The sequence below is a fragment of the Oryctolagus cuniculus genome, chromosome 12 (genome assembly GCF_051225735.1).
Source record: "Oryctolagus cuniculus isolate XC-2025 breed Fujian yellow rabbit chromosome 12, ASM5122573v1, whole genome shotgun sequence".
Taxonomy (NCBI): Eukaryota; Metazoa; Chordata; class Mammalia; order Lagomorpha; family Leporidae; genus Oryctolagus; species Oryctolagus cuniculus.
In genome coordinates, this window is record NC_142878.1 from 36,365,370 (window position 1) to 36,391,063 (window position 25,694).

At 41.1% G+C, this 25,694-nt stretch overlaps 2 protein-coding genes across 44 annotated transcripts in view; one reads left to right on the plus strand and one right to left on the minus strand.

Moving 5' to 3' along the window:
• The window catches only part of FBXO33 (F-box protein 33), a 79,502-nt gene that overhangs the window by 35,820 nt on the left and 17,988 nt on the right, over positions 1-25,694 (plus strand). The window contains exons 2-5 of one of the 3 annotated variants that reach the window (XM_089309329.1): positions 2,101-2,211; positions 2,727-3,412; positions 4,719-4,870; positions 14,074-14,351. In XM_089309329.1, the coding sequence (XP_089165455.1) occupies positions 2,101-2,211; positions 2,727-3,412; positions 4,719-4,870; positions 14,074-14,100 (976 nt within the window). In that variant the 3' untranslated portion in view covers positions 14,101-14,351. Of the gene's footprint in view, positions 1-2,100; positions 2,212-2,726; positions 3,413-4,718; positions 6,765-14,073; positions 14,352-25,694 lie in introns of those variants that run through there. The other 2 variants (XM_002718159.6, XM_089309328.1) reach the window with 2 other exon arrangements.
• Positions 20,464-25,694, minus strand: part of MIA2 (MIA SH3 domain ER export factor 2) — a 116,899-nt gene continuing 111,668 nt past the window's right edge. For all 41 annotated transcript variants that reach the window (XR_016217370.1, XR_016217369.1, XM_051822174.3 and 38 more), the window contains 3 exons: positions 22,601-22,659; positions 21,798-22,029; positions 20,464-20,791 (listed from right to left, as the gene is read on the minus strand). Coding sequence is in view for 39 of the 41 variants with exons in the window: in XM_051822174.3 (XP_051678134.1) it covers positions 20,625-20,791; positions 21,798-22,029; positions 22,601-22,659 (458 nt within the window). In the remaining 2 variants the exon portion in view is untranslated. The remainder of the gene's footprint in view (positions 20,792-21,797; positions 22,030-22,600; positions 22,660-25,694) is intronic.

A 25,694-nucleotide genomic window follows, 5' to 3' on the forward strand; every position in this document is an offset into this window, starting at 1 on the left:
TAAGATTTATTTTATTTATTTGAAAGACAGAGTTACAGAGAGAGGTAGAGAGAGAGGTCCTCCATCCGATGGTTCACTCCCCAGATGACCACCACGGCTGGAGCTGCGCCAATCCGAAGCCAAGAGCCAAGAGCTTCCTCCAGGTCTCCCACATCAAGCACTTGGGCCATCTTCTACTGCTTCCACAGGACATAGCAAAGAGCTGGATGGGAAGAGGAGCAGCTGAGACTAAAACCAACGCCCATATGGGATGCCGGTGCTTCAGGCCAAGGCTTTAACCCGCTGCGTCACAGTGCCGGCCCCAACACCCCATTTTTTTATTTTTAATTCATTTCTAGTAATTCCTGTCCCACTAAGATCAACCAGTTGTGCAATTCCACGATCCAGAAAATTAGGTAGTGATTCTTGACTGTCTTCCTCACCCCTGTAGCTGACACAGAACCCATTCCTACACATCGTACCTCCTAAATATTGAAGTCATCCATTTTTCCACCTCCACCACACCAACATCCAACTCCAGCTATTGTTAACTCCCATCTTATTTTTAAGGATTTATTGATTTATTTGAAAGGCAGAGTTACACAGAGGCAATGGCAGAGAGAGATCTTCCAGCCCCTGGTTCACTCCCTAAATGGCTGCAACAGCCTGAGCTAGGTCGATCCAAAGCCAGGAACTAGGAACTTCTTCCGGATCTCACACGTAGGTACAGAGATCCAAGCACTTGGGCTAGCTTCTGCTGCTTTCCCAGGCCATAGCAGGGAGCTGGATGGGAAGTAGAGCAGCTGGGTCTTGACCTGGCACCCATATGGGATGCCAGCACTGCAGTCAGCAGCTCTACCCACCATGCCACAACACCTGCCCAACTCCCATCTTATTACTATAATACCCTCCTAATATCTCCTCATTTGACTTTGCTGTCCTTCCAGGCTGTTCTGATGTTACAGTAATATTTTCCAGACACAAATGTAATAATGCTTGAAAACATGTTTAGGCTGCTCTCTATTGTTAAGACCAAAACTAGAACTTTGTCTTGGATGCAGAACCCCATTTATGTTGATAGCCACATTTCATTTTATGTTTACTCTCTTCTCATCCGTATTCCTTTCAGCTCACTTTGTCACCTGCAGCTTCAGGGGCTCTGCAAATGATTTTCCACTTCCCTGTAACACTGTCTTCCTACCTTCTTTCTGGTAAACTGCCACTTATCTTTAAGATCTGTTTTAATCAGTGTATTTAGGGAATCTTTATCTGACTTACACAGTGACAAATAACTCCCCTGATAGTTGGCACCGTATCCTTGTCTTTCACAGCACTGGATCCCTGTAAAGTCATTCACATATAGCACAGCACCTGGCACTTAGTCCCTCTGAAAATTTGGTTGAGTATGAATATGAATACGTTACCTTTCTTCAAGCTAAGTTTTAGTCTCTTCGGGCTTTTTCGTGACACTGTGGTTACTAATTGGAGAAAATATGACATACTCTCAAGAACTGGTATTTTTATTTAAGCCTCCTTTTTTGAACTTGTATAATTTTTTAAAAAGGATGTTTTATAATTTAAAATAAAACTAAGTTGTTGTTGCTACCTCATAAAACTGGAGAAGGGTCTTAAGATTTTAGTCAAAGGATATTTCTTACTGAGAAGATAATTTCAGGGCAGTACCCCTGCCTTTGAGCGTTAGACTGACATTGGCAAAGTTAACTGGTTTGAGAAATTTTTATATTTCATGTTGATAATTACAATATAATTTATGCTGTAATTAGTATCTATATAAAACTTAGATTTTGTTCTTTATGTCATTTTGTTACTCATCCTTAAAGTCAATAAGGTAGGTATAGTTACTGCTGATGAAGAAGTCTTAGGCACATTGCAAGACTTTATTCCATAGTCATTGAAATACTGAACCTATATTTATAAACCAGTTCTCATTCTTTAAACCTTATGCTGTTCCTCACACAGTTTTGCATTGTACACATAAAACAATCTGAAATGACTTGATTCTAAGTGAATTATAAAATGGAAGCTTTTCTAGAATATTCCTTTTGCATATTTTTATCTTTGTATTATTTAGAAAATCATTTTAAACCATTTTTCTTGTAGGAACCTCCAGAAGTTTAGTCTTTTTGGAGACATAAGCGTTCTACAACAGCAAGGAAGTTTGTCAAGTACATACCTCAGTAAGGTGGACCCTGATGGCAAAAAAATTAAGCAGTAAGTTATTTAGTTAGTGGAAAGGGGTTTAGATTAATAGTCATTCTCATTTTTTCTGAGAAATTATAAGACACAATCAGCAGAGTAATGATTTTTTTTCTAAAATGAACATGTCCTGGAAATGTCTTAACTGTGAAACACAGTGATAAGTATATACAACTCAATGTCATAAACCTTTAAGACAAATCAGATAACTTGCTAGATATTTCTATTTAAAATTGTTATTTCTGAACTTGCCTTTGCTATAACAAGAAGTTGGATGTCATCAATCTTTTCTACCAAATTGGTGTGAAATTCTAATTTCCGTGGATGAAGAACATTTCTAATGTGGTTAAGCCATCTTATTAATTACATTTTAATGTGGATTTTAACGGTATTTATTGTGGATTGATTAGCTGATGATAAAAAATGTATCTCAACAGTGCATGCCATTTATTGCCTATTTTCAAAAGTCAGCATTAAAAGAGTAGAGCTAAATGTTAATGAGATCATTGTGGCATGTGTTTTCCTTATAGAATTCAGCAGCTGTTTGAAGAAATATTGAGTAATAGTAGGCAACTGAAATGGCTGTCCTGTGGGTTTATGCTGGAAATAGTAACCCCAACTTCACTGTCATCTCTCCCTAACTCTATTGCCAACACAATGGAGCACCTGAGTTTACTGGACAACAATGTTCCTGGTAACAGCACTCTTATCACTGCAGTTGAACTGGAGCGATTTGTGAATCTGCGCTCACTTGCCCTGGATTTCTGTGACTTTACAGCTGAAATGGCAAGAGTCTTAACTGACAGCAACCATGTGCCTTTGCAGCGATTGTCTCTGCTGGTCCACAATGCTTCTGTGATGCACAAGTCTCTAGACAACATGCCAAATGATGAGCATTGGAAAGCCCTGTTAAGAAAGAGCGCCAGTCTTCGGGTCTACATAATGGCATTTGATATCAAGAGTGAAGATATGTTAAAGATTCTGAAACCCAGTATACCACTAGAGAGAATTCATTTTGATAGCTACATCACTTGTGTTTCAGGGGCTATTGTTGACCTTATATCCAGGCAATATGACAAGTTCCTCACACATTTTATATTGATGAATGATGTAATTGACACATCTGGCTTTCCAGATCTTAGTGACAACCGAAATGAAGATCCGTTGGTTTTGTTAGCATGGAGGTGCACAAAACTCTCCCTTCTGGCAGTTCATGGTATGTGGTTTTGTTCACTAAAATTCTATATCAGCATTATACCTAAAACATTTTATGCCAGTAAAAAGATAGCAGTGACCTTTATAATGTTAGTAAATCTTGGCTGTTTTCGTGCTTTTTAAAGTTTATAAAACACATCATTTACAAAAGGAAAATCACATCAGGCTGAGTGTCCTTCTCCAGCTTCTCTTACTTTTTGTTCTGCCGTGTGGGATTTCACAGAAATGTCATGTGAAATTAATTTAGGTTAAAAAAAACCATAGATAAGTATTTCCTCCAGTCACAAGACTGCTAAAAACAGCACAGGAGGAAGAGAAAGTAACTTTGTTTCATGATTTTTGAAATTTTTTTTTAGCCTGAACTTGTATTTGAGAATGTGTATCTCTTGCTTTTCATCTTTGCTTATGATTTGGCCAGTCATCCAGAGGTAGTAGCAAAGAATAGAATAGATCAGTTAGAAAGTACTAAGAGGCCGGCACCATGGCTCACTAGGCTAATCATCCGCTTAGGGTGCCAGCACCCCGGGGTTCTAGTCCCGGTCGGGGCACCGAATTCTGTCCCAGTTGCTCCTCTTCCAGTCCAGCTCTCTGCTGTGGCCCGGGAGGGCAGTGGAGGATGGCCCAAGTGCTTGGGCCCTGCACCTGCATGGGAGACCAGGAGGAAGCACCCGGCTCCTGGCTTCGGATCGGTGTAGCGCGCCAGCCATAGCGGCCATTTGGGGGGTGAACCAGCGGAAAACGAAGTCCTTTCTCTCTGTCTCTGTCTCTCACTGTCTAACTTTGCTTGTCCAAAAAAATAAATAAATAAAAAAGAAAGAACTAAGAAAAGTGAGGAATAAAGAAATGTCACATTATTTAAAGGTTCACTTAAGCAGTCTTTTTAATGCCCTTTATCTTCTTTGAAGAAACAAGATGTTAAATACAGGAGGTAACCATTAATCTGAGGTTGGTACATATGATTCCCATGACTATTTTATATTTTACATAAACTCAATGTCTTCTATTTTACTGAATGAAACAGTATCAGAATAGGATTACATCACCTACTTAGATTATTCACCACACACACACATTGGTGTTCCTGAGGACTGTATCATACTTCTAGCCTTTAAAAAAAAAAATCTGTACTTAAAAATCATGTTTCCTTTTCCAATTTTAGTATATTTTTTAAGGAAAAGGACCAAATTGCTAAGTGAAATACAAATTCAGAGGTTCGCAAGAAGCACTGAACAATGAGAAATCTGACTTAACTGACAAGAAAATAAAATGCCAGGAAATAACAGTGTTGTCTTTGGCTTATTTTTAAGGTTACACAGTGTGGGCACACAACCTCATTGCCATTGCCCGTCTTCGTGGCTCTGATCTAAAAGTGCTTGAAGTCACCGAAGAAAGCATTGATTTTGACCAAGGTGAACTGGCTGACCAGGATGTGGATCCAGTGCATAACCTTATTGAGCAGGTATCCCTGGGCTTGGGTCAATCTTGGCACGCAGTCATGGACATTGAATCACTCAGTGTCTTCACTGAACCAAATCGCCATTTTTACAGAGAGATGCAAAGCTTCAGTGAAGACATTTAGCTTTTTTTAAAGTACTATTCCTGTGGTTACATATGCAAGTAGGGTCCTATTATGTTTTTTTTTTTTCCAGTAGTGTGAATTAATCCCTTTGTGCTGTGTTTAATCAGTATTAGCTTTATAGAATTATATATGTATATTCTACTTCTTGATCAAAGAACGTAGTCAGGTATTGGTTTAGAAGTTCAAAGTGACAATGTGTAGGGTTTTCACGGTTAATGGACTTGTTACCAAACCTTAAGGATATACAACCGAAGGGTTGTCTGAGGTTGCTGGCTAACTTAACTTTTCACTGAGTTACTCTGCCTTTTTGATATTTTTATTTTTGTCAGAGTTCACAGCTCAGGAGCCAAAATATTTTTATACATATAAAGCTATATATCCATAGCCTGGTGGATTTGTATGCAATGCACTGCATCCATGCATTCAGATAGCATTTCACTCATTTTTATTTTTGAAATGGGAGAGGGAGAGTAATATCCCAAATGAATTATCTGTAACAGAAAAGCCAACTTTAATTTTCATTATACATATAATAGTTGATCACCAGTTACCATTCTGAATTTGTGTATTACTAGGTTAGAACATTGCTTAATCCTTTTTTAAAAAAAAAAAATGCATTTAGATGAACATAAAAACTGAATTGTTGTACTTTTTAAAACTGTAACCTAATTTTATTCATCAATTATATTACATATTCAAGTTAGCTTTTTAGCCCAGATTTCAAATAGTGGAGGGAAAAAGAAACTATATATTCCAGGGTAAAACCTCCTAAAGAGAATAAAACTACAGAGTTGTAAACATACATGCTTGCAAGCAGACATTAGTCGTGAAATCCTTAGCAACAAGTCACTGGATTTTTCTCTGTCAGCACGCGTGTCAGCTGCCAAAGAATAGACTTAAATGAAGAAGTGCCCACATGCTGGCAGGGGCCGGCCCACTCTGGCCAGCCGGATACTGCTAGATTGTAATATTTAAGGTCGAATTTCGACCTGTGGTACACAGCTGTGCTGTGGCTCAGTCAGCAACCTCAGAACTCTGAAAAAAACAAAACAAAAAAAAAAGAAAAAAAAACCATGCACCTGTTTCACTGTGAATAGTGAATGTAAAGGAAAGAAAGGAAAAACTGAAAGCTTGTTCTATCACAGGTATGAGCTGCTATGATACATGAAGAACATTCCATGAAGTATGTTTTAAAACCTTGTTATATCTGAGAGGCTTTAAAAGCCGATTTAACTGTTTCAGGGCAACCGCGGTACAGACGTGGTCTCTGTGAGACTTCCACCTGACCCCAGTTTTAAGTGGTACGAATGTTGTGCATTTAATGTTATAGGACAGTCTGCAATAATAAAGTAAGTAGCCAACGTGGGTGCCCAGCAGTGCTGAGACCTGGCTGCTATATTGTAAGCTTTGGAAACACAATTTATGCAACAGATGTCCAGATATGATTCTATTTATGGAAAAAGTTTATATGTGTTTTACAAATGGTTTTACCATCTTATATTAAAAATGACCTTTTGACAGGTGTGCACTGTTTTGTCTCCAGTGAGCACATACCATGCAGATTTTATATGTACATCAGTAGTGTGAATCCACTGGCACAGTGTGTGTAAATGCCAGATGTGGTGAGATTTTATCTTGTAAATGTGATCAGATAAAATAACTCCTGACAGAAACTGTAAGGAAACCAGCTGAATGTTTGACCTGATGACTGATGTTGTATGGTTTATGTTAAATGTATATTCTTTTAATCAATGAATAAAACATTAAAAACTGATCATTGTAATATATTTTGTTGTACATGAAGCATGAAACTTTTAGTGTTAAATAAACTGCAACAATCCTTACATTGTGTACAATCATATGTTAGCTCCTATTATGTTCAGGTGCAATAATGCGTAGATTTAGGAATATATCATAAAGCTACAGGCTGAATAGTTTTTAATTTAAAAAAAAATTTGGCTTGAGAATACAAGCTTAAAAGCAGACATTAGACTGGTTAGCACAAAATCCTAGTATATTGTACACTTAGACTACATTATTGAAATGATAAAACCGCATGCATGGAGTACATGGTATACAGCTTATTTTTAAAAATTCCTATTGTGGATGTGGGCATTGTGACATAATGGGTTAAGCCATCACTTTGGTCAGCCACATCCCATTCAGCTTTCTCCAATACACATGGGAGGCAGCAGATGATGGCTGAAGTACAAGGTCCCTGCCACTAACATGGAAGCCACAGATGGAGTTCCTGGCATATGGCTTCAGCCTGCCCAGCCCTGGCTGTTCTGGCCATTTGAGGAGTAAACCAGCAGATGGAAGATCTGTCTTGCTCTCATTTTGATTCTTGCTCTGCCTTTCAAAATAAAAAATGAGTAAGAATATAAAATCCTGTTCTGGATGCAAGTACTTAAGTATGCCAATACTTCATAAACTCCTATATTGCTTTAGTTTGGTGTTATGATCATCATCCTTGTTTGTTGAGACAAACAGTTCTCATTTATGGAAAAGAAAATGGCTCTTTTCCTTCTTCCATTTTCCTTCCAGGTACTGCCCCATCTTGGAATAATCCGGTATTCATAAAGAATTGTCTTTATACCTACCGCTCCCTTATTTCCTGGATATATCTAACTTCTCTGATTGAACTGACGTACTTTTATCTTTAAAAAAAAAATTTATTTTATTTTATTTGAAAGTCAAAGTTACACAGAGAGAGAGAGGTCTTCCATCTGCTGGTTCACTCCCCAATTGGCCACAATAGCTGGAGCTGCACCGATCCAAAGCCAGTAGCCAGGAGCTTCATCTGGGTCTCCCACGTGGGTGCAGGGGCCCAAGGACTTGGGCCATCTTCTGCTGCTTTCCCAGGCTATAGCAGAGAGCTGGATCAGAAGAGGAGCAGCCGGGACTTGAACCAGCACCCATATGGGATGCCAGCACTTCAGGCCAGGGCATTAACCCACTGTGCCACAGCACTGCCCAGACATACTTTTGTCGTTAAAATGCATGAAAAAGGAAGTCTTGAACAAGTGTGAATAACACGCAAGTGAAGGTGTAGTAAGGCCCTGAACCAGGAGACTGTTCATCTGTGCTGTACTCTTAAGTTCTGGCTCTGATGCCACCTGAGCACACACTCCCCTTTGTGCTTCAGTTTCCTCATCTGTAAAACAGAGGATTACACTGGTTATGAAAATTCTGATTCTTCATTGAAATTTTCAACTATTGTTAACCTAACAGCTCACAGACATATAAGATCATCTTTGAAAAAAGGTATTAAATATTTTTAAAACACTGAACTGTAAAATTTACATATTAAAATTACTTCCTGATATCCTCTACCATCCCCGGAATGAAAAAGTTAGAGTTAATGGGGTGAGGCCTGGGAGAAGGATGCTTACAGTCAGACACAAAAATGCAGAAACAAGCTTGCTTGAGACTTACAGCATGAATCAGACTGGATTTTTATGAAGCCAGTAATCTAACAGTCCTAAGGGAGTAGTACTCAGGCAGTGTGGATAGTGCACAGGGACTGCACTAGCTTGGTATCAATGCTTTCTAACCTTTTTTATGTCTTGGCATCTAAAGAAAATACAGCATACTGGTATTAACTAGAAGGGCTGGAGGGAAGAGCATTACCCTTTCTCATGTAATTGATGGAAAAGCCAGAGGATTTGAGGAAAAATAGGAAATTTGTATAGAACTTTCAAAATCTTGTCAATTATTTTAACTGATAATCTTTTCAAAATTTTAATACTGCCACCAATGAGAAACACCCAGAAATAATTTTTTTTAACCATTCCAAAAACCAGCTGAAATTTAACAACTGTTTCCTTGGTAAATAATGTTGAGGTTTCCTATAAAGGGAATTAATTTCAAAATCAAACTGATTTTTTCCAGTACAGGTATTTCAAAATATTGATGAAGCTCTAATTTGTAATCTCTCACTCACAACCCCTAGTTGAGCCACATCTGGGAGCACACGTCAGCCACAAACAGATTGAAGTATCTGAATGCAGGAAGGCATTTAGAGGGCTCCAGGGAGCCCTCCTCTCAGCCCCAGCTCCAACCCCCGCTGGGCTTGAGGGACATCATCCTGGTATGATCTAATTTAGGTTGGGGGTTTTGGAAAGAAAAAGCAAGATGTGTCATGAACAAGTTTTCAGGATACTTGAATCATCCTTCCCTTCTTCCTGGAAGACAAAAAAGTGAACAGTTGAGGACAAGACAGACCATGTGACGGCAAGGAAGAGGGAAACACTGACAGCTGGAGTTTGAATTGATGTGTCCATGGTAGCAAATTTGCAGTATCTTGTAAAGTGTCAAAAGTCACCTGTGCCCTATGACCCAGGACTTTGACTTCTGCAAGTCTACTAACACCATGTCTCCTAGCTTGTTTTCATGACCCCTAAAAATTCTAAAGAAGTTTTGAAAAACTGTATACCTCTTCATATATTAACTTAAATCTATAAAACTATTATAATCTTAACACATATACACAGTAATAGTTTAAAATGAACTGTAAACATTTTTCAGTGTAACAGAATTGAAATGCTGTTATAATTTGGTACTCCTGTCATCCATCATTTTTTAAATATGCTATTAGCGCTTGAGCATTTGGAAATTTTACATGCCTCCTTAAACTCATACTGTGTCAGTTACCCATTTATTTCCTCTTGGCTCTGAATGTATTCTTCAACATATGCTGTCCATAACACATTTCCTTTCCTTGAGCCTTTAGCATGAGAGCATCGTTAACTTCTCAGTAAGGGCACTGAAGGACTTAACAGGACAGGCAGTGTAGGTGTGAAGATACCCACCCAGCGGAACATGCCTCAGCCACAAGGCTGATGAGGGCCCTCTGTGAACTCTGCAGCCCCACTGCCCTTCAGCCTCTTGACACTGCAACCAGAGCTGCAGCCACACTCACGTATTCTAAAGGCCACCTGCCTGTACAGACACAACTCCCAGTGCAAACCCAGGGCTCCCCAAGGTCTAGCGGTAGGAGAATGCAGTGAGTCCTTCAGCACTGGGGAATTTTCAGCATTGCTTTTCCTTTCTAAAGTCATGTATGTGTCAGGTACCAACTGATTGCCTCTTAGCTCTGAAAGCATCCTCAGTGTAAGCACTCTGCTCCTTCCTGCCACCCCTACGACCCCGGCACATGCTCCTGCCACTGCTGGCTGGCTGCCTGCTCCCCCACTGCACTGGACAGTGCCTCTTGCTTCCCTGCAACTCTAGACCAACTTGGGCCTTGCAGAACTAACGATGCCATTTAGGAACATTTTTTAAAGATAAGACAAATAAACCTACACATTGTACATAAACAAACACATTTAACTGAAAAAACAAATAGTGCTTACCTGTGGAACATGACAGCATGAATGGGTATGGATGGGCATGAGGTTAATTGTATCTACAATTGTACCTACCTCTTTCTCCCTACCTCCTTCCCCACCTCCTTCACCTCCCCCCATATAGTAAAACTTATTGTTCTTGGCTGTCTCCTGTGCACTTAAAAATACCAAGCACATAGAGTATCATACATTTGTCAAAATATACACCATATTAAAATTGATTTAATTAATTTATATCACTGTATCTGAACAACATTCATTAGGAGAAAAGGCATGTGAAAAAAGAGCAAATTTAAATATTTGAAATGACAGGGACTATATAGCAAAATAAGACAAAAACTGACTCTTTAAATAGAAAAGGAACAGTGACCAGAAGAAATAAAACAGACTGGATAGATGTCAGTGATACTCGGTATTTGTTACTTCATCAAGAACTTTGTATACTGTCCAAATTCTTAAACAGTAACTGTTCATTGGTAAAACACTAAATGAGTAGCAGATGGGCTTGGCATTATGGTACTGCTTTTATTTTCAAAACTTCTTTATTTAAGATTTTATTTATTTATTTGAGAGGTAGAGTCACAGAGAGATGGAGAGACAGAGACAAAGTTCTCCCATCTGCTGCTCCACTCCCCAGATGGCCACAACGGCCAGAGCTGAGCCAATCCAAAGCCAAGAGCCACGAGTTTCTTCAGGGTCTCCCACGCAGGTGTAGGGACCCAACCACTTAAGCCATCTTCAGCTGCTTTCCCAGGCCATAGCAGAGAGCTGGATCAGAAGAGGCCCAAGTCCTTGGGCCCCTACACCCACATGGGAGACCCGGAAGAAGCTCCTGGCTCCTGGCTTTGGATTGGCGCAGCTCCGACCATTATGGCCATCTGGGGAGTGAACCAATGGATGGAAGACTCTTTCTGTCTCTACCTCTCTCTGTAACTCTATCTTTCAAATAAATAAAATAAATCTTTAAAAAAATAAAATATTTGGAGTGGATATTTGGCACAGCAGTTGAAACTCTATGTGGATATCCTCATGCCATATTGGAGAGCCTGGGTTCAAGTTCAAGCTCTACTCCCAACCCAATTCCAGCTTCCTAATAATGTGCACACTGAGGCAGCAGATGATGGTTCAAGTACTTGAGTCCCTGACAACCACATGGAAAAAGCCAGCTCCTGGCTTCCACCTGGCCCAGCAGTTATAACCATTTGGCAAGTAAACTGGGAATGGGAGATCTTTATGTCTACCTTTTAAATAATAAAATAGGGACCAGTGCTGTGGTAGAGTAGGCTAAGCCCCCACCTGCAGTGCCAGCATCCCATAGGTGCCAGTTCATGTCCCAGCTGTTCCTCTTCTGATCCAACTCTCTTCTATGGCCTGGGAAAGCAGTGGAAGATGGCCTAAGTGCTTGGGCCCCGGCATCCACATGAGAGACCTGGAAGAAGTGCCTGGCTTCTTCAGCCCAGCCCTGGCTCTTGTGGCCATCTGGGGAGTGAACCAGCAGATAGAAGATCTCCTTTCCCTCTCTCTCTCTCTCTCTCCCTCTCCCTCTCCCTCCCCCACCACTCCAATTTTACATAAATAAATAAATCTTTAAAATATATATAAAATAATAATAGTAATGAATATCTAAAACTGGTCATGCTTCTGTTTTCATAAGTTAATTTATTAAAACTGATCTTTTTTTAATGCTGGAATTCTGGTTTTATGTCTGAAATATTTAATTTTTAAAAACAATAAGCCCTGGACAGGCACTGTAACATAGTAGGTAAAACCACTACCTGCAATGCCAGCATCCCATGTGGGCTGACTGCTCTACTTCCTATCCAGCTCTCGGCAAACGTGCCTGGGAAAGCAGGGAAAATGGCCCAAGTCCTTGTGCCCCTGCATGGGAGACCTGAAGAAGCTACTGTACCAGATCAGCTCTCGCCATTGTGGCTATTTGGGGTTTGAACCAGTGAATGGAAGATTCTGTCTCTCTCTGTAAACTCTGCCTTTCAAATAAATGAATCAATGCTAAAAAAAAAATTCCACAAAATGACAGTTTATCATATGAAACTTTTAATTAAAAATCTTTTAGAAGTCAACTTGTCTAGTTCCTTCACTTTACAAAAAAAATTTAAATACATCAATTTTTCACTATTTCTTACTTTTACTTTAGGTTACAACCAAAGTTATATAATTAAAATATGCCACCCAAGAAAGCCTACCAGAATCTGATTTCTTCTCCAAAGAGGATTCATAATTTCAAGAGCTTAGGACAGAAGATGAACTTTAGTCAATCGTGTATTTATGTAAAGTATTCAACAAAATACTGTTCAGGTTGTTTCTTTGAACTTTTCTTCTCTGAACTAGATCCACAATTGTAATGATGTTCTCATTTTACAGTTTCTAAAAGCCTTACAATTTCAGGTTGAACTTAACACAGCATAAATTCTATCCAAGATAAATAATGAATAAAGCATGAACTAAGACACCATTTTCAGGAATACCACAGGGAAAAAATAGAAGAAATTCAGCCAACAGCATACTATTGTATTTAGCTAGCCAGTTCTTTACAACTGAAGTGTTAGCCTTCTTCCATAAATGAAAAACAATTTAGAAAACAGAAGAGACTTAGCAAGTCTTGATTGGGAGCAAATGTTCCCCCCTAATAATGAGTCCATAGGAAGAAGAATACTTACTTCCCAACTACACATACCAAACCAAGAGTCTCTGGTCTCTGGTTCTATCTGCCACATCCAGACCCTTGTAACAGAACTGAAAAATGAGGCAGATTATATAACCTCATGAACCACAGTTTTAAAGACCAAATTTAAAAGACCTGCCTCCTAAGGCTATATCGAAAACAAGCATAAAAGCAGCTGCCTTAACTCCTTCACAGGATTACTTGGAAAAACATTACGTGCTAAATGCAAAAATGAGTTTCCCCTGCTATTACTAATAGCTGGAGAATTGGAATTTGAATGTAATCCTGGAGGGTTACTAGTCCAGCCTCCAAATACAGAAATATCCTCGGACCTTGTCAAATAGTTGCCCAGTTTCCATGTGAACACACGCCCTGAACAGGAAGAGGACAGCTGCCTCAACCTGTGTGAATGTTAGAGTCCCTTGATGAGTACCCACTGAACTTAAAGAATATATCTACTCCATAGGATATTTATAGCAAAGAGCTGCTCATTTTCAGTCCCCTTCAAGCTCGTTTCTGATGTTTTTCCTTTTAAAAGAACATATCTTCCTTTTTCCAAATAGATAACCATATCCATATTTTTTCTCAGTGTTGAATGTACTGCTCATTTACTGTGTGAACATATATAGTCATTATCATGATAACTTTATCATTATTGAGAAAAGTGGTCAGTTTGCTGTTTGTTTATAGGTAATATGTGTTACTGATTGCTTTTAAGATTTTATTTCTGGGGAGGTGGGGGGGTGCATAGAGTAAGGGTTAAGCCAGGATCAGTAATCAGTGCCCACATCCCCTGTAGGCACAAGTTGAGTTCTGGCTGCTCCACTTCCGATCCAGCTCTCTGCTAATGTTCCTGGGAAAGCAGTGGAAGATGGTCCAAGTCCTTGGGTCTCCACCAGCCACATGGGAGACCCAGATGGTGTTTGAGGCTCCTGGCTTTGGCCTAGCTGTTGCAGCTGTTTGGGAAGCGAACCAGCAGATGGCAGATCTCTCTCTCTCTCTCTCTCTCTCTCTCTCTCTGCCTGTCAAACAAGTGGTTTTTTTCCTAGGGGCCAGCACCATGGCATAGAAGGTAAAAGCCACCACCTGTGGTGCCAGCATCCCATATGGGCAAAGGTTCAAGTTCTGGCTGCTCCACTTCCGTTCCAGCTCCCTGCTATTGGCTTAAGCAAGCAGCAGAAGATGGCCTAACTGCTTGGGCCCCTGAACTTATGTGGAAGACCAGAAGAAGCTCTTGGCCTGGCTTCAGATCTGTACAACTCCAGCCATTGCAGCCATTTGGAGAATGAACCAGGAGATGGAAGATCTTACTCTCTAACTCCATCCTTCAAATAAAGCAATCACTCGTTAAAAATTATCTAATATTCTTCAAATTCCAATACTCTTATTAATCTGCTTTGGACTCAGCACTTCTACAATCTGAGAAATTATGTATTTCGTCGGTCTTGGGAAATCCTCAGCTACTATTTCTTAGAATGTTGCCTATTTTGTTTTGGTGATGGCCTTGGATGATTTTGTTTCTTACTAATTTGGACCATTTTTCATCTTAAAGGACAATTGTGTTCGTGCACTTTCATCACTATAACTGCCTATCATAGGCTACTCATAAAGAAAGGAGGTTCATTTTGGCTTACAGTTTTGGCAGTTCACAGTTCACAGTCCAGCAGAGCCCTGGTTCACCAAGAGGATGGCCATGCAGAGCATGTGTAGAGAATCCATCACAGGGCGAGCCACGAGGCAGAGAGGGTAGGTCCAACCTGGCTTTAGTAAACATCTTCCCATGAAAATACCTTGTGAGGGCACCCTCCTTGTGAACCAAGGAACAGCCCCCTACAACAAAGCCTATGCTAATCACAACAATTAGATCAAGCCCCATCCTCCTAGCGCCACTAACCCATTACTTTGGGGTTTAAATATCTGTCATGAGTTGGGAGCCATATCCTGTTTAAACCATGGCATCCACCCCAGGTCCCCCCCAAATTCAAGTCCTTCCCACATACAAAACAATAATTCCATCCTTGGGGCCAGCCAGCACTGTGGTGTAGTAGGTTAAGCCTCCACCTGCGGCACCAGCATCCCATATGAGCACTGGTTCATGTCCCAGCTGTTCTCTTCAGATCCAGTTCCATGCTTATGGCCTGGGAAAGCAGAGGAAGCCCAAGGGCTCGGGCTCCTGCACCCACATAGGAGACCTGGAAGAAGCTGCAGGCTCCTGGCTGCATCCTTGCTCGGTCCTGACTGCTGTGGCCATTAGGGGAGTGAACCAGCTGATTGAAGACCTATCTCTTTCTCCCTCTCCCTCTTGCTGTTGTAACTCTCCCTCTCAAATTAAGTAAATCTTAAAATGATTCCATCCCCAATAGTTCCAAAATCTTAACTCTATGCAACATTCAATCAGAAATCCAGAGCCTCACTGCTGGCATTGTGATACCAGCTACTCTACTTCCAAGCCAGCTCCCTGGTAATGTGCCTGGGCACAGCAACAGAAGATGGCCTCAGTTTAAGGGCCCCTGCACCCACAAGCCTGCTGGCTGACTCAACCCTGCAGCCGTTTGGGAAGTGAACCCATGGATGGAAGAGCTCGCTCGCTCGCTCGCTCGCTCTCTCTGCCTCTACATTCTAATTCTGCCTTTTCAAATAAATCTAAGAAAGAAAAGAAAAAAAAAAGGATCCATCTGGAAAACACTGTGGCAAAGTCTAGCTACCAGAGGGCTTGGGCAGTCCCACTCCTACCACTTTGCTAGTCACAGCCTAGTCACAGCCCATACCTCAGCCCCCACAGTTTAGTCTTGTCTACAGCTCCACTAGCACTGCCCTAGTACAGACTCTCTGTGGCAGCCCTGACTCCAAATTTGCACATGGCACAGCCCTAGTAGAGGCTTTGTCCATCCACCACCCCCCCCTCCAAGCCAAAAGTGTCCACTTGAGCCCCAGTGCTGTCTGATTCCTTTGAAATCTAGGTGGAGGCTTCCACGCCTATACAGCTCCGAGGTCTCTGCCCACACAGCTGCTGGGTGGGGCTGCATGCTACTGTCTGTGGCTTTCCCAGGCTTGCCTGGAACAGTGCAGCTTTCCACAGTGGGCATCTCATGTTGCTGGTATCTCTGCCTCTGTCAGGTCTCTATTTCAGCTCCACTCCCACAGTCCATTGGCATTGCCCCATCAGAGGCCCATACAGGGCTCAGAACCCTGCGGCACAAGTCTGCCTGGCCTCCCAAGCTTTCCTTCGCCATCTCGGTGGAGGCTGCCATGACTGACTCTCGCCTTCTGCGTGCCTGCAAAGCCAGCTTCACATGGACACTGCTGCCGTTGTCAACCGTCAACAGCCATCTGAAGGCCCTCTCCCCCTAATTCTGCACCTTCCCTGAATCCTTCTGAGGTGTTCTTAATAATTCCATATTGGAGTCTGCTGCTTAGAGCACTTACCACAATAAGGATTGAAAAAAAGTCTCACCTGTGATGTACCACATTGTGATTTTCAGGACACTAATGGTTAAAAATATATCTTTTTTCTTTAAAAAAAAAAAAAAAAACTTTTTTTTTCCATTGGAAAGGCAGCGTGAGAGAGAGAAGAGAGAGAGACGGAAAGAAAGCTTCCATCTGCTGGTTCACCCCCCAAGCAGCCACAACAGCCCGGGCTGGGCCACGCTGAAGCCAGGAGCCTGGAATTCCATCCAGGTCTTCCACACAGGTGGCAAGGGCCCAAGCACTTGTACCATCTTCTGCTGCTTTCCCAGGCCCATGAGCAGGGACGTGGAACCGGTGCTCATGGGTTATGCTGGTGTCACAGGCTCCCACTTAACCCACTACGACACCATACCAGTCCCATCTTTAACCATTTCAATAGGAAAAAGCCTACCAACAATGGTAACATAATCAAATTCCCTACATACTTCTCATCAGAAACAAATGTTAAAACATAATTTAAGGGCTGGCGCTGTGGCATAGTGAGCTAAGTCTCCGCCTACAAAGCTGGCATCCCATTTGGGTGCCAATTTGTATCCTTGCTGCTCCTCTTCCCATCCAGCTCTCTGCTTATGGCCTGGGAAAGCAGCAGAGGATAGCCCAAGTGCTTCAAGTGCTTGGGTCCCTGCACCTGCATGGGGAGACCTGGAGGAAGCTCCTGGCTCCTGGCTCCTGGCTCCTGGCTTCAAACCAGCTCAGCTCCAGCCATTGTGGCCATTTGGAGAGTGAGCCAACAGATGGAAGACCTTTCTCTCTCTCTCCCTCTCTCTGTCAATAAGTGTACCTCTCAAATAAATAAAATCATAAAAATACATGTTAATTAATATTAATATGTTCCAAATGCTGACCTAGAATTCTATATCCAGAAAAAACATAACAAAAAATTTGAGGGAATGAAACTATCAGACATCAAAGGATTCATAAATTTTACATTTCACACGTACATTTTTAAAAAATTACTTGAAGGGCTGGTGCTGTGGCACAGCAAGTTAAAGCCCTGGCCTGAAGCGCCAGCATCCCATATGGATGGTGGTTCTAGTCCCGGCTGTTCCTCTTCCATTCCAGCTCTCTGCTATGTATGGTCTCAGAAAGCAGTAGAAGATGGCCCAAGTCCTTGGGCCCCTGCACCCAGGTGGGAGACCCAGAAGCAGCTCCTGGCTCCTGACGTCGGATCAGCTCAGCTCTGGCTGTTGCAGCCATTTGGGGAGTGAACCAGGGGATGGAAGACTGACTCTCTTTCCCCCTCTCTCTCTCCCTCCCTCTCCCCTTCTCTCTCCCCCTCTCTCCCTTTGTCTCTCTGTAGCTCTGCCTTTCAAATAAATAAATCTTTTAAAAAAATTACTTGAGGGGCCAGTATTCTGGTGCAGCAGGTTAAGCTGCTTCCTGCAACACATGCATCCCATATGAGCACCAGTCTGAGTCCCAGCTGCCCTGCTTCCAATCCAGCTCCCTGCTCATGTGCCTTAGAAAGCAGCAGAAGATGGCCCAAGTGCTTGGGCCCCTTCCACCAATGTTGAAGATGCAGATGGACTTCCAGGCTCCTGGTTTAGGCCCGGCCCAGCCAGAGCTGTTGTGGCCATTTGGGGAGTAAACCAGCAGATGGAAGATCTGTGTGTCTCCCTCTAACTCTGCTTTAAAAAATAATAATAATAATTTAAAAGTGAATTTGAGGGGCTGGTGCTGTGGCTCAGCAGGTTAAAGCCCCAGTCTGCAGTGCTGGCATCTCATAAGGGCTCCAATTCAAGTCCTGGCTGCTCCACTTCCAATCCAGTTCTCTGCTATGGCTGGGGAAGCAGTAGAATATGGCCCAAGTTCTTGGGCCCCTGCACCTGCATCAGAGACCTGGAAAAAGCTCCAGGCTTCTGGCTTTGGATCGGCCCAGCTCCGACCGTTGCATCCATTTGGGAAGTGAATCAGCGGGTAGAAGACTCTCTCTCTCTACCTCTCTCTTAGTGTATTAAGCTAAGCCTCTGTGTGTGTTGCCAGCATCCCATATGGACATCAGTTCTACTCCTGGCTGCTCCTCTTCCAATCCAGCTCTCTGCTATGGCCTGGGAGAGCAGCAGAAGATGGCCCAAGTGCTTGGGACCCTGCACCCGCATGGAAGGCCTGGAAAAAGCTCCTGGTTCCTGGCTTCAGATCAGCTCAGCCTACCATTGCAGCCATTTGGGGAGTGAACCAGCAGATGGAATACCTCTGTCTCTCCCTCTCTCTCTAACTCTGCCTTTCAAATAATTAAAAAAAAAAAATACAAACCTGATTTAGGGGAACACTCTATAAAACACTCCATAAAAATACTGATTGAATCCAGAGCTCAAAATGATAACACACTGCCTCAGCACAGTTATTGTAAATCTCAAAATTCCCACAAAAATGTATCTTACAAATGGAGAGGAAAAACAAAACTATACAAGTCAACCATTGAGTTAACTATGATTAAAATTCTAAAATTCAACACTACATAATATCTTTGTTTTCTTCAAATTATGATCAATTTGTCTTTTACTTTCAAAAATTTATGTTTATTTGAGAAGCACAGATACAGGGAGAGAGAGGCAGACAAAAACTAACAGACAACAGAGCCCCATTTTCTGGTTCATTCCCCAAATGCCCACAAATGCTAGGACTGGGACAGGGCTACAGCAAGAAGCCAGAATTCAATCCAGGTCTCCCACATGGCTAGCAGAAACTCACGTTTGAGCCATCACCACTGCCTCTAGAGTCTGCATTAGCAGCAAGCTGGAGTCCGGAGTTGGAGCTAGGTATCAAAACCCAGGTACTTGGGGGCCAACGCCAGGGCACAGTGTGTTAAAGCCCTAGCCTGCAGCGCTGGCATCCCATATGGGTACCAGTTCAAGTCCTAGCTGCTCCACTTCCAATCCCGTTCCCTGCTAATATGCCTGGGAAAGCAGCAGAAAATGGCCCAAGCCCTTGGACCTCTGAACACACACGGGAGACCCAGAACAAACTCCTGGCCTGATAGGCTCAACTCCAGCCATTGCAGCCACTTGAGCAGTGAACCAGCAGATGGAAGACTGACCTACCTACCTACCTACCTACCTCTCGCTCTCTCTCTCTCTTTTAAATAAAATGAATCTTAAAAAAAAAGCTAGGTATTCCAATATGAGACAGAGGAGTGTGTGTGTGTGTGTGTTTATGATTTATTCATTTATTTGAAAGAGTTACACAGAGAGAGAAGGAAAAGCAATGAGGTCTTCCATCTGCTGGTTCACTCCCAAATGGCCGCAATGGCCAGGGCTGAGCCAGGCTGAAACCAGAAGCTTCATTTGGGTTTCCCACGTGGGTGGCCGGGGACCAAGCACTGGGCCATCTTCTGCTGCTTTCCCAGGCACATTAGCAGACAGCTAGATCAGAAGTGGAGCAGCTAGGACATGAACCGACAGCCCATATGGGATACTGGCATCGCAGCCAGCAGGTTTACCCACTACGCTGCAACACTGACCCTGATGCAGGAGTCTCAACCACCGTTTTACCCATTAGGGCAAGCATCCATCCCTCATTTTTGACTCTGAAAAGTGTATTAAGGTGTGCCTTTATACCACTCATGTCTATTTTCAAGAAGCAAGACACATATTTTGTAACATAACTGAAATCAGAAAGACCCAAATAAAGCTTTAGTTTTGAACTTCAAATGTACTGACACAAGAAAAAAAACAAATAATGGAATTGTATTTATGGGAAAACTAACTAATTTTATTATTATTATGGATGCCCAACAAGTCTTTAAATCAGTTAAAATTTATTTGATTAAGCATAAAGTTACGTTCACATTTCTCTACAACCATAGTAAACACAGTTCTTGGCCTAAAGATATAGCCTTTGGAATTTAAAACATCCCCAACCGCAATATTACATATATAAAACTCCCACTGTTTATGTAATAGTGGATTAGTCAAATTAAAATAATTATACTATCTAGAGCAAAATAAAATGAAAATAATTTACTCATAAGATTCATATTTAAATCATCTTTATTTACAAAATGCTATCCTGAGAATTATAATTCCATTAGGCTTCAATTTGAGCGGAAGTACAATCACTTAAGTAACAGCGGTTACTTAAACTGAAAAGGTGAGATAGGTCAAGATCGCTTCTGGAGAGATCAGAAATAGCATCAGGTTTCTTGCTGTGGCTCTGGGTGTTCAGCAGCAGGCTCGTCTGAAGGAGGAATCGGCCCTGCGGGGAACTCACTTCTGTTTTCAGGATGTGGGGGTGGGGGGAGAAACCCAGCTCTTGGGGGAAGGTAATAAGGATAACCCCTCGGAGAATACACATTTCTCACTGTTCAAAGAAAGTGGTAAAAGAGATTTTTTAACTTAAAGAACCTGTATATCGCAGCCCCAACAATTCACTCCCAACACTTATTTTTACATTCAAAAATGGACCAGAATAATACCTTAATATAACAAACTAATTTGTATAATACTAAGAAAAATGTATCCTCTTACATATAATTAAAGGAAACATCATTAATTTTAGACATGATTTTTTTCCATATTACTTTTTAAAACAAAGAGGATTATATCAAAAATATACAGAACTTACCTTAAAAAAACTTCATGTAACATAATTCTCACCAGAATTAAAATTATGCTAAAACACTTTCAATTATATCAAAAATTGTATCTTAAAATGTCCCAAACAAAATTCATTTTAATTCACCTTAAACTTCAAAAGCAGAGGAAGAATGAGGTGAGAAATGGCATCCTATAAGACAATTAATAGGCTTTTGCCCAATATTTGTTAAATATTTATTATGCAGGAACCTGTATTTCTCAATGGTAAAATATGGACATAAAAGCAATAAATTATATATTTTTCTTATGTGAAGCTATTAAAGTAGTTCAATATATTCATCAAACAGACAAAACATGATAAATACATCTTAGGTTTTAAATAAGTAGGACTACAAGGGAAACTACTTGTAAAATACTCTTAAAAATACTTTAACCAATAATTTTATTGCTAATATAAACTATGATAATTTTAAGTAACAGCCACAATAACCTGTTTCTATCAAATGATACACAAATAATTTTAGTCTTAATATAAGGCTGCAACAAAAAGCCAGTGAGTTTCTTTACTACTAAGATAACTCATGTTGACAGCCCAGTACAGTCTACTGATGGCTGGCTACCTTCCCAATTTGGAAAAGTAATGGTATACTCACAGACCATTAGAAAAAATTTTTTTCTTTCACTGTATTACTATATGAATCAATAGTAAAATCAGCATCTCTGATTTACTGTATGAAACACTAAGGTTTAAAGGAAAAAAAAAAGCATACTTGCAAATGGAGGAGGTGGTGGGCCAGGAACAGGGAAATCCCTTGGTGGAAAAAAATCTCTGGGAACGCCATACACACTTCCTGGAGGACGGGGCGGGAAAGGAGGTCCTCTTCTCATGAACGGATCCACTGGTAACAATGGCCCTCTGATCGGAGGAGGAGGGGGAGGGAAAAAGCCAGGGCGAGCTGCTTCACCTTCAGCAGGAGCAGATGAATCAGGCACATTTAGCTTCTGTAACAAAGTGACATATGGCAGTCACCAACACAACTACAAAATTTGCAACAGTTTTCCTGAAAATCTTAGGCTCAGAAGAAAGCACCTAGGCACCTAGCCAGAAGCAGTCCTTGACAGAGCTTTCCAGGTAAACATATCAGCTACCACTAATATTTTATAAAATCAACAGAAAACAGTTTTAATCAACAAAGCAACAGTCTGGGTAAAGATAAACACAAACAGTCTAAGAGTAGCAAAATGTACATTTTTCAAGCATATACTAAAAAAAAGCAAAACAGTTTAGTTTACATTTTCCAGGTGACCTAAGTTAAAATTGTAAAGGTATAATATCAAAAATATACTTTAAAATATTCAAAAATAATCCAAGGGGGAATATAAAAAATCTTGCTAAACTAACACACTAACTTAAACCACCATTATGCGAGTTGTACTTTACCACCACAGGTTATAATTCAGAAAAGAAACAGATTTAAACAGAAAACTAATTATTAGCCACATTTCTATTCTAGTAAACAAGAGATGAGAAAGCTCCTGAGTACACAGGAAAACTTCCACTTTGAATACTTACGCCAAGATTGTCTTTGGTATCATTTCTACTAGATTCCATTTCTGAAGACACTGTCCCATCTAGATAGACATAAAAGTTGAACCATGAAAAATGTGTTTTATCATTTCATTGCTAGAATATTTCTAGATCACAAGGGACACTGGTATTTTCCCACCTTCTGTTGGCACATAAACCACCTTGACCCCAGCATCCTATATTAGGTCTTGTTCTTATGAACATCTGAAGGCACCTGGAAATTCTGTTAAACTCAGTTCTACGACAGGATGAAGCAGTGCTTTGTTTCTCCAGTTCGTCCCTATCAGTCCGGCTCCAGCATCAGAAAGAGCTGTCTAGAAGGTAGCACTCCTCTCCTTCCTTCCAATCTTCTCTCCCTTTCTCCCCCTCTTCCTTCTTTATTCTTCCATCAGTTAATACAGACTAACCTTTAGCCATTGTTTATAGATAAATGTTCCCAGACTGTATTATCAGAAACTGCTCAGTCCCTGAGGACATAAATTCAGACAACCTTCTTCTCTCTCACCACAACTATCCGTCGTCTCTTAGCTTTCTCATGTAATCACTCTCACTACACCTGTTCTTGGATGTCAATGGGGCCTTTCTTCACTTCTCTACCAAATTCATCAGTCCAGCCAATCCACATCCTTGCTCTATGGGTCATTTTTCATTTGTACTTGACAACATCCCAAGCCTAGATTAATCTAAATCTCTGCTTCAACTTTACCTGTACCTGAGACACTTGGCCCTGCTATAGAGGTTTAAAAAAAAAAAAATCCATGAAGATTGGCAGCATTCAAACTAACAGACACCACCATACTATACTTCCAAATGCACAACACCTTCTCTTCATCTCTGCCTTGTAAGCTGGCTTCCTCTTCAGCAATGTCAAACATTCATTCTCCTTAAACCCTACTACACTCATCACTTAGAAACTCCCTTTTTTGGGGGGCTGGGACTATGGCTCAGCAGGTTAAAGGCACGGCCTGCAGCATCAACATCCCATATTGACCCTGGTTCGAATCCCAGCTGCTCCACTTCCAATCCAGGTCCCTGCTAATGCACCTGGGAAAGCAATGGAGGATGGCCCAAGTGCTTGGGCCCCTGCACTCATGTAGGAGACCCGGAAGAAGCTCCTGTCTTCTGGCCCAGTCCTGGCTGTTGTGGCCATTTGGGGAGTGAACTAGCAGATGGAAGATTTCTTTCTCTGTCTCTCCTTCTCTCTCTAACTCTACCTTTCAAATAAATAAATAAATCTTAACAATAACAAAAAAAGAAACTCCCTTTTTTAACTGAATACTATTTTTAACATTTTTAATTTACATTATAGTCAAAGGCTTAATGTTCACTAATTCAACAAAGAAACTACTATGAACAACTACATGCTAACAAATTGGAAACTCTCAAAGAAATGGATAAATTCCTGGACACAAATAACCTACCAAGATTAAATCAAGAAGACATAGAAAATATGAACAGGCCCATGACAAGCAAAGACATTGAAGCAGTAACTAATAGTCTCCCATCAAGGAATAGTCCAGGATTTGATGGCTTTACTACTAGATTCTACAAAACATTTAAAGAGTAACTAACTTTTTGTTAACAAGCACACAAAGGTACTGCAACTATATTCCTATGACCTTTCCTGCTATTATTATGGAAAAGGATCCTTTAGACAACCAATGATTTGTACTCAGAATCCTGGACTCAGCTTCCTCAAGGACTTTCCTCTCTCCCTGTAGGTTCCCTCCTCTCTTTCTGCTAGATCCAAATGTTTCCTGATTATTTATCCATTATGTCACATCATCCTATATACAGGATGCCTATAAAACTTAATTGAGCAATAAATATACTGCTTATGGTAACTCTGAAATAAATACTTTGTCAGTGAAATAAAATTCTCAGAATTGAAAAGCTGTTACTTGGTTAAAAAATGAAACTCTGCCTCCAGCTACTCTCTGATCCACCATCAAGAACTGACACACACACACACACACACACACACACACACACACGGTGGTCTCCCATTCTGTCCTCATTTGCAATCTATTTGCAACATCCACTGCTTCACTGAAATTATCTTCCCCCAAGATGAAAATGTCTCTATGTGTACTCAATTACAATAGGCACTTCCAGTTCGTATTTTACATTACAGTGATCCCTTCTTTGTGGTTTTACTTTCGAGTTTCCGTTACTCATTGGCTTTAGTTATCCACTGACAACCTTGGTCAGAATCTATTAAATGGAAAACGCCAGAAATAAACAACTGACAAATGCTAAGTTGCACACTGTTCCGAGTAGCACGATAAAACCTCACCATCCTCCTCAGTCCCACTGGGAGTGTATCAGCCCTCTATTCAGCGTATCCATGCTGCATCTGATACCGCACCAGTAACTACTTAGTAACCATCAGCTGTCACAGTGTCACAGTGTTTGTGTTCAAATAACTGATGCAAGGCAGCATCAATCCATAAAACATGGAAGGAGACAGATTAACTCTGGTACCGTGAGGTAATGCTGCATGGTGTACTGGGGGATATGTTATAAGGTTCAGTACTACCTATGGTTGCAGGCATCCATAAGGGCTCCCGGAACATTTCCCCCTGGATATGAGAGAACTACAGTACTTCCCACCACTGCTGACCACCCCCTTCATTTTCAAATATTCCTGGCCTTCAGCTTCCATGGAAGGACGCTTCCTTCTCTCTACCCTTCCTTTCTGTTGCTTCTCAACCTCCATGGTGACTGCAACTGATAACATCCCCCGAATTCTGCACTTGGCCCTAATCTCAACTCACCTCCTTCAAAAATCTTATCTACGCCTATAACTTTTGTTAGATTTATACTGCTAATGATTCCTACCCCTTTAATTCAGACCCAGATATGACTACCAAGACCTTGTGGCTTGACCTTGCCTCCTTGAATATTCATGCAGGTGTATCACATCTGCCACTAATTTTATCCATTCAAAATAAAACTTAAAATCTTCCTGGTGAACTTGCTCCATGTTCCTTATCTCAGAGCAGTGAATGGCATCTGTATTTACCCAGGTTGTGACAGCCAAGAACCTTGGCAACAGACAATACCCCTACCCATATCC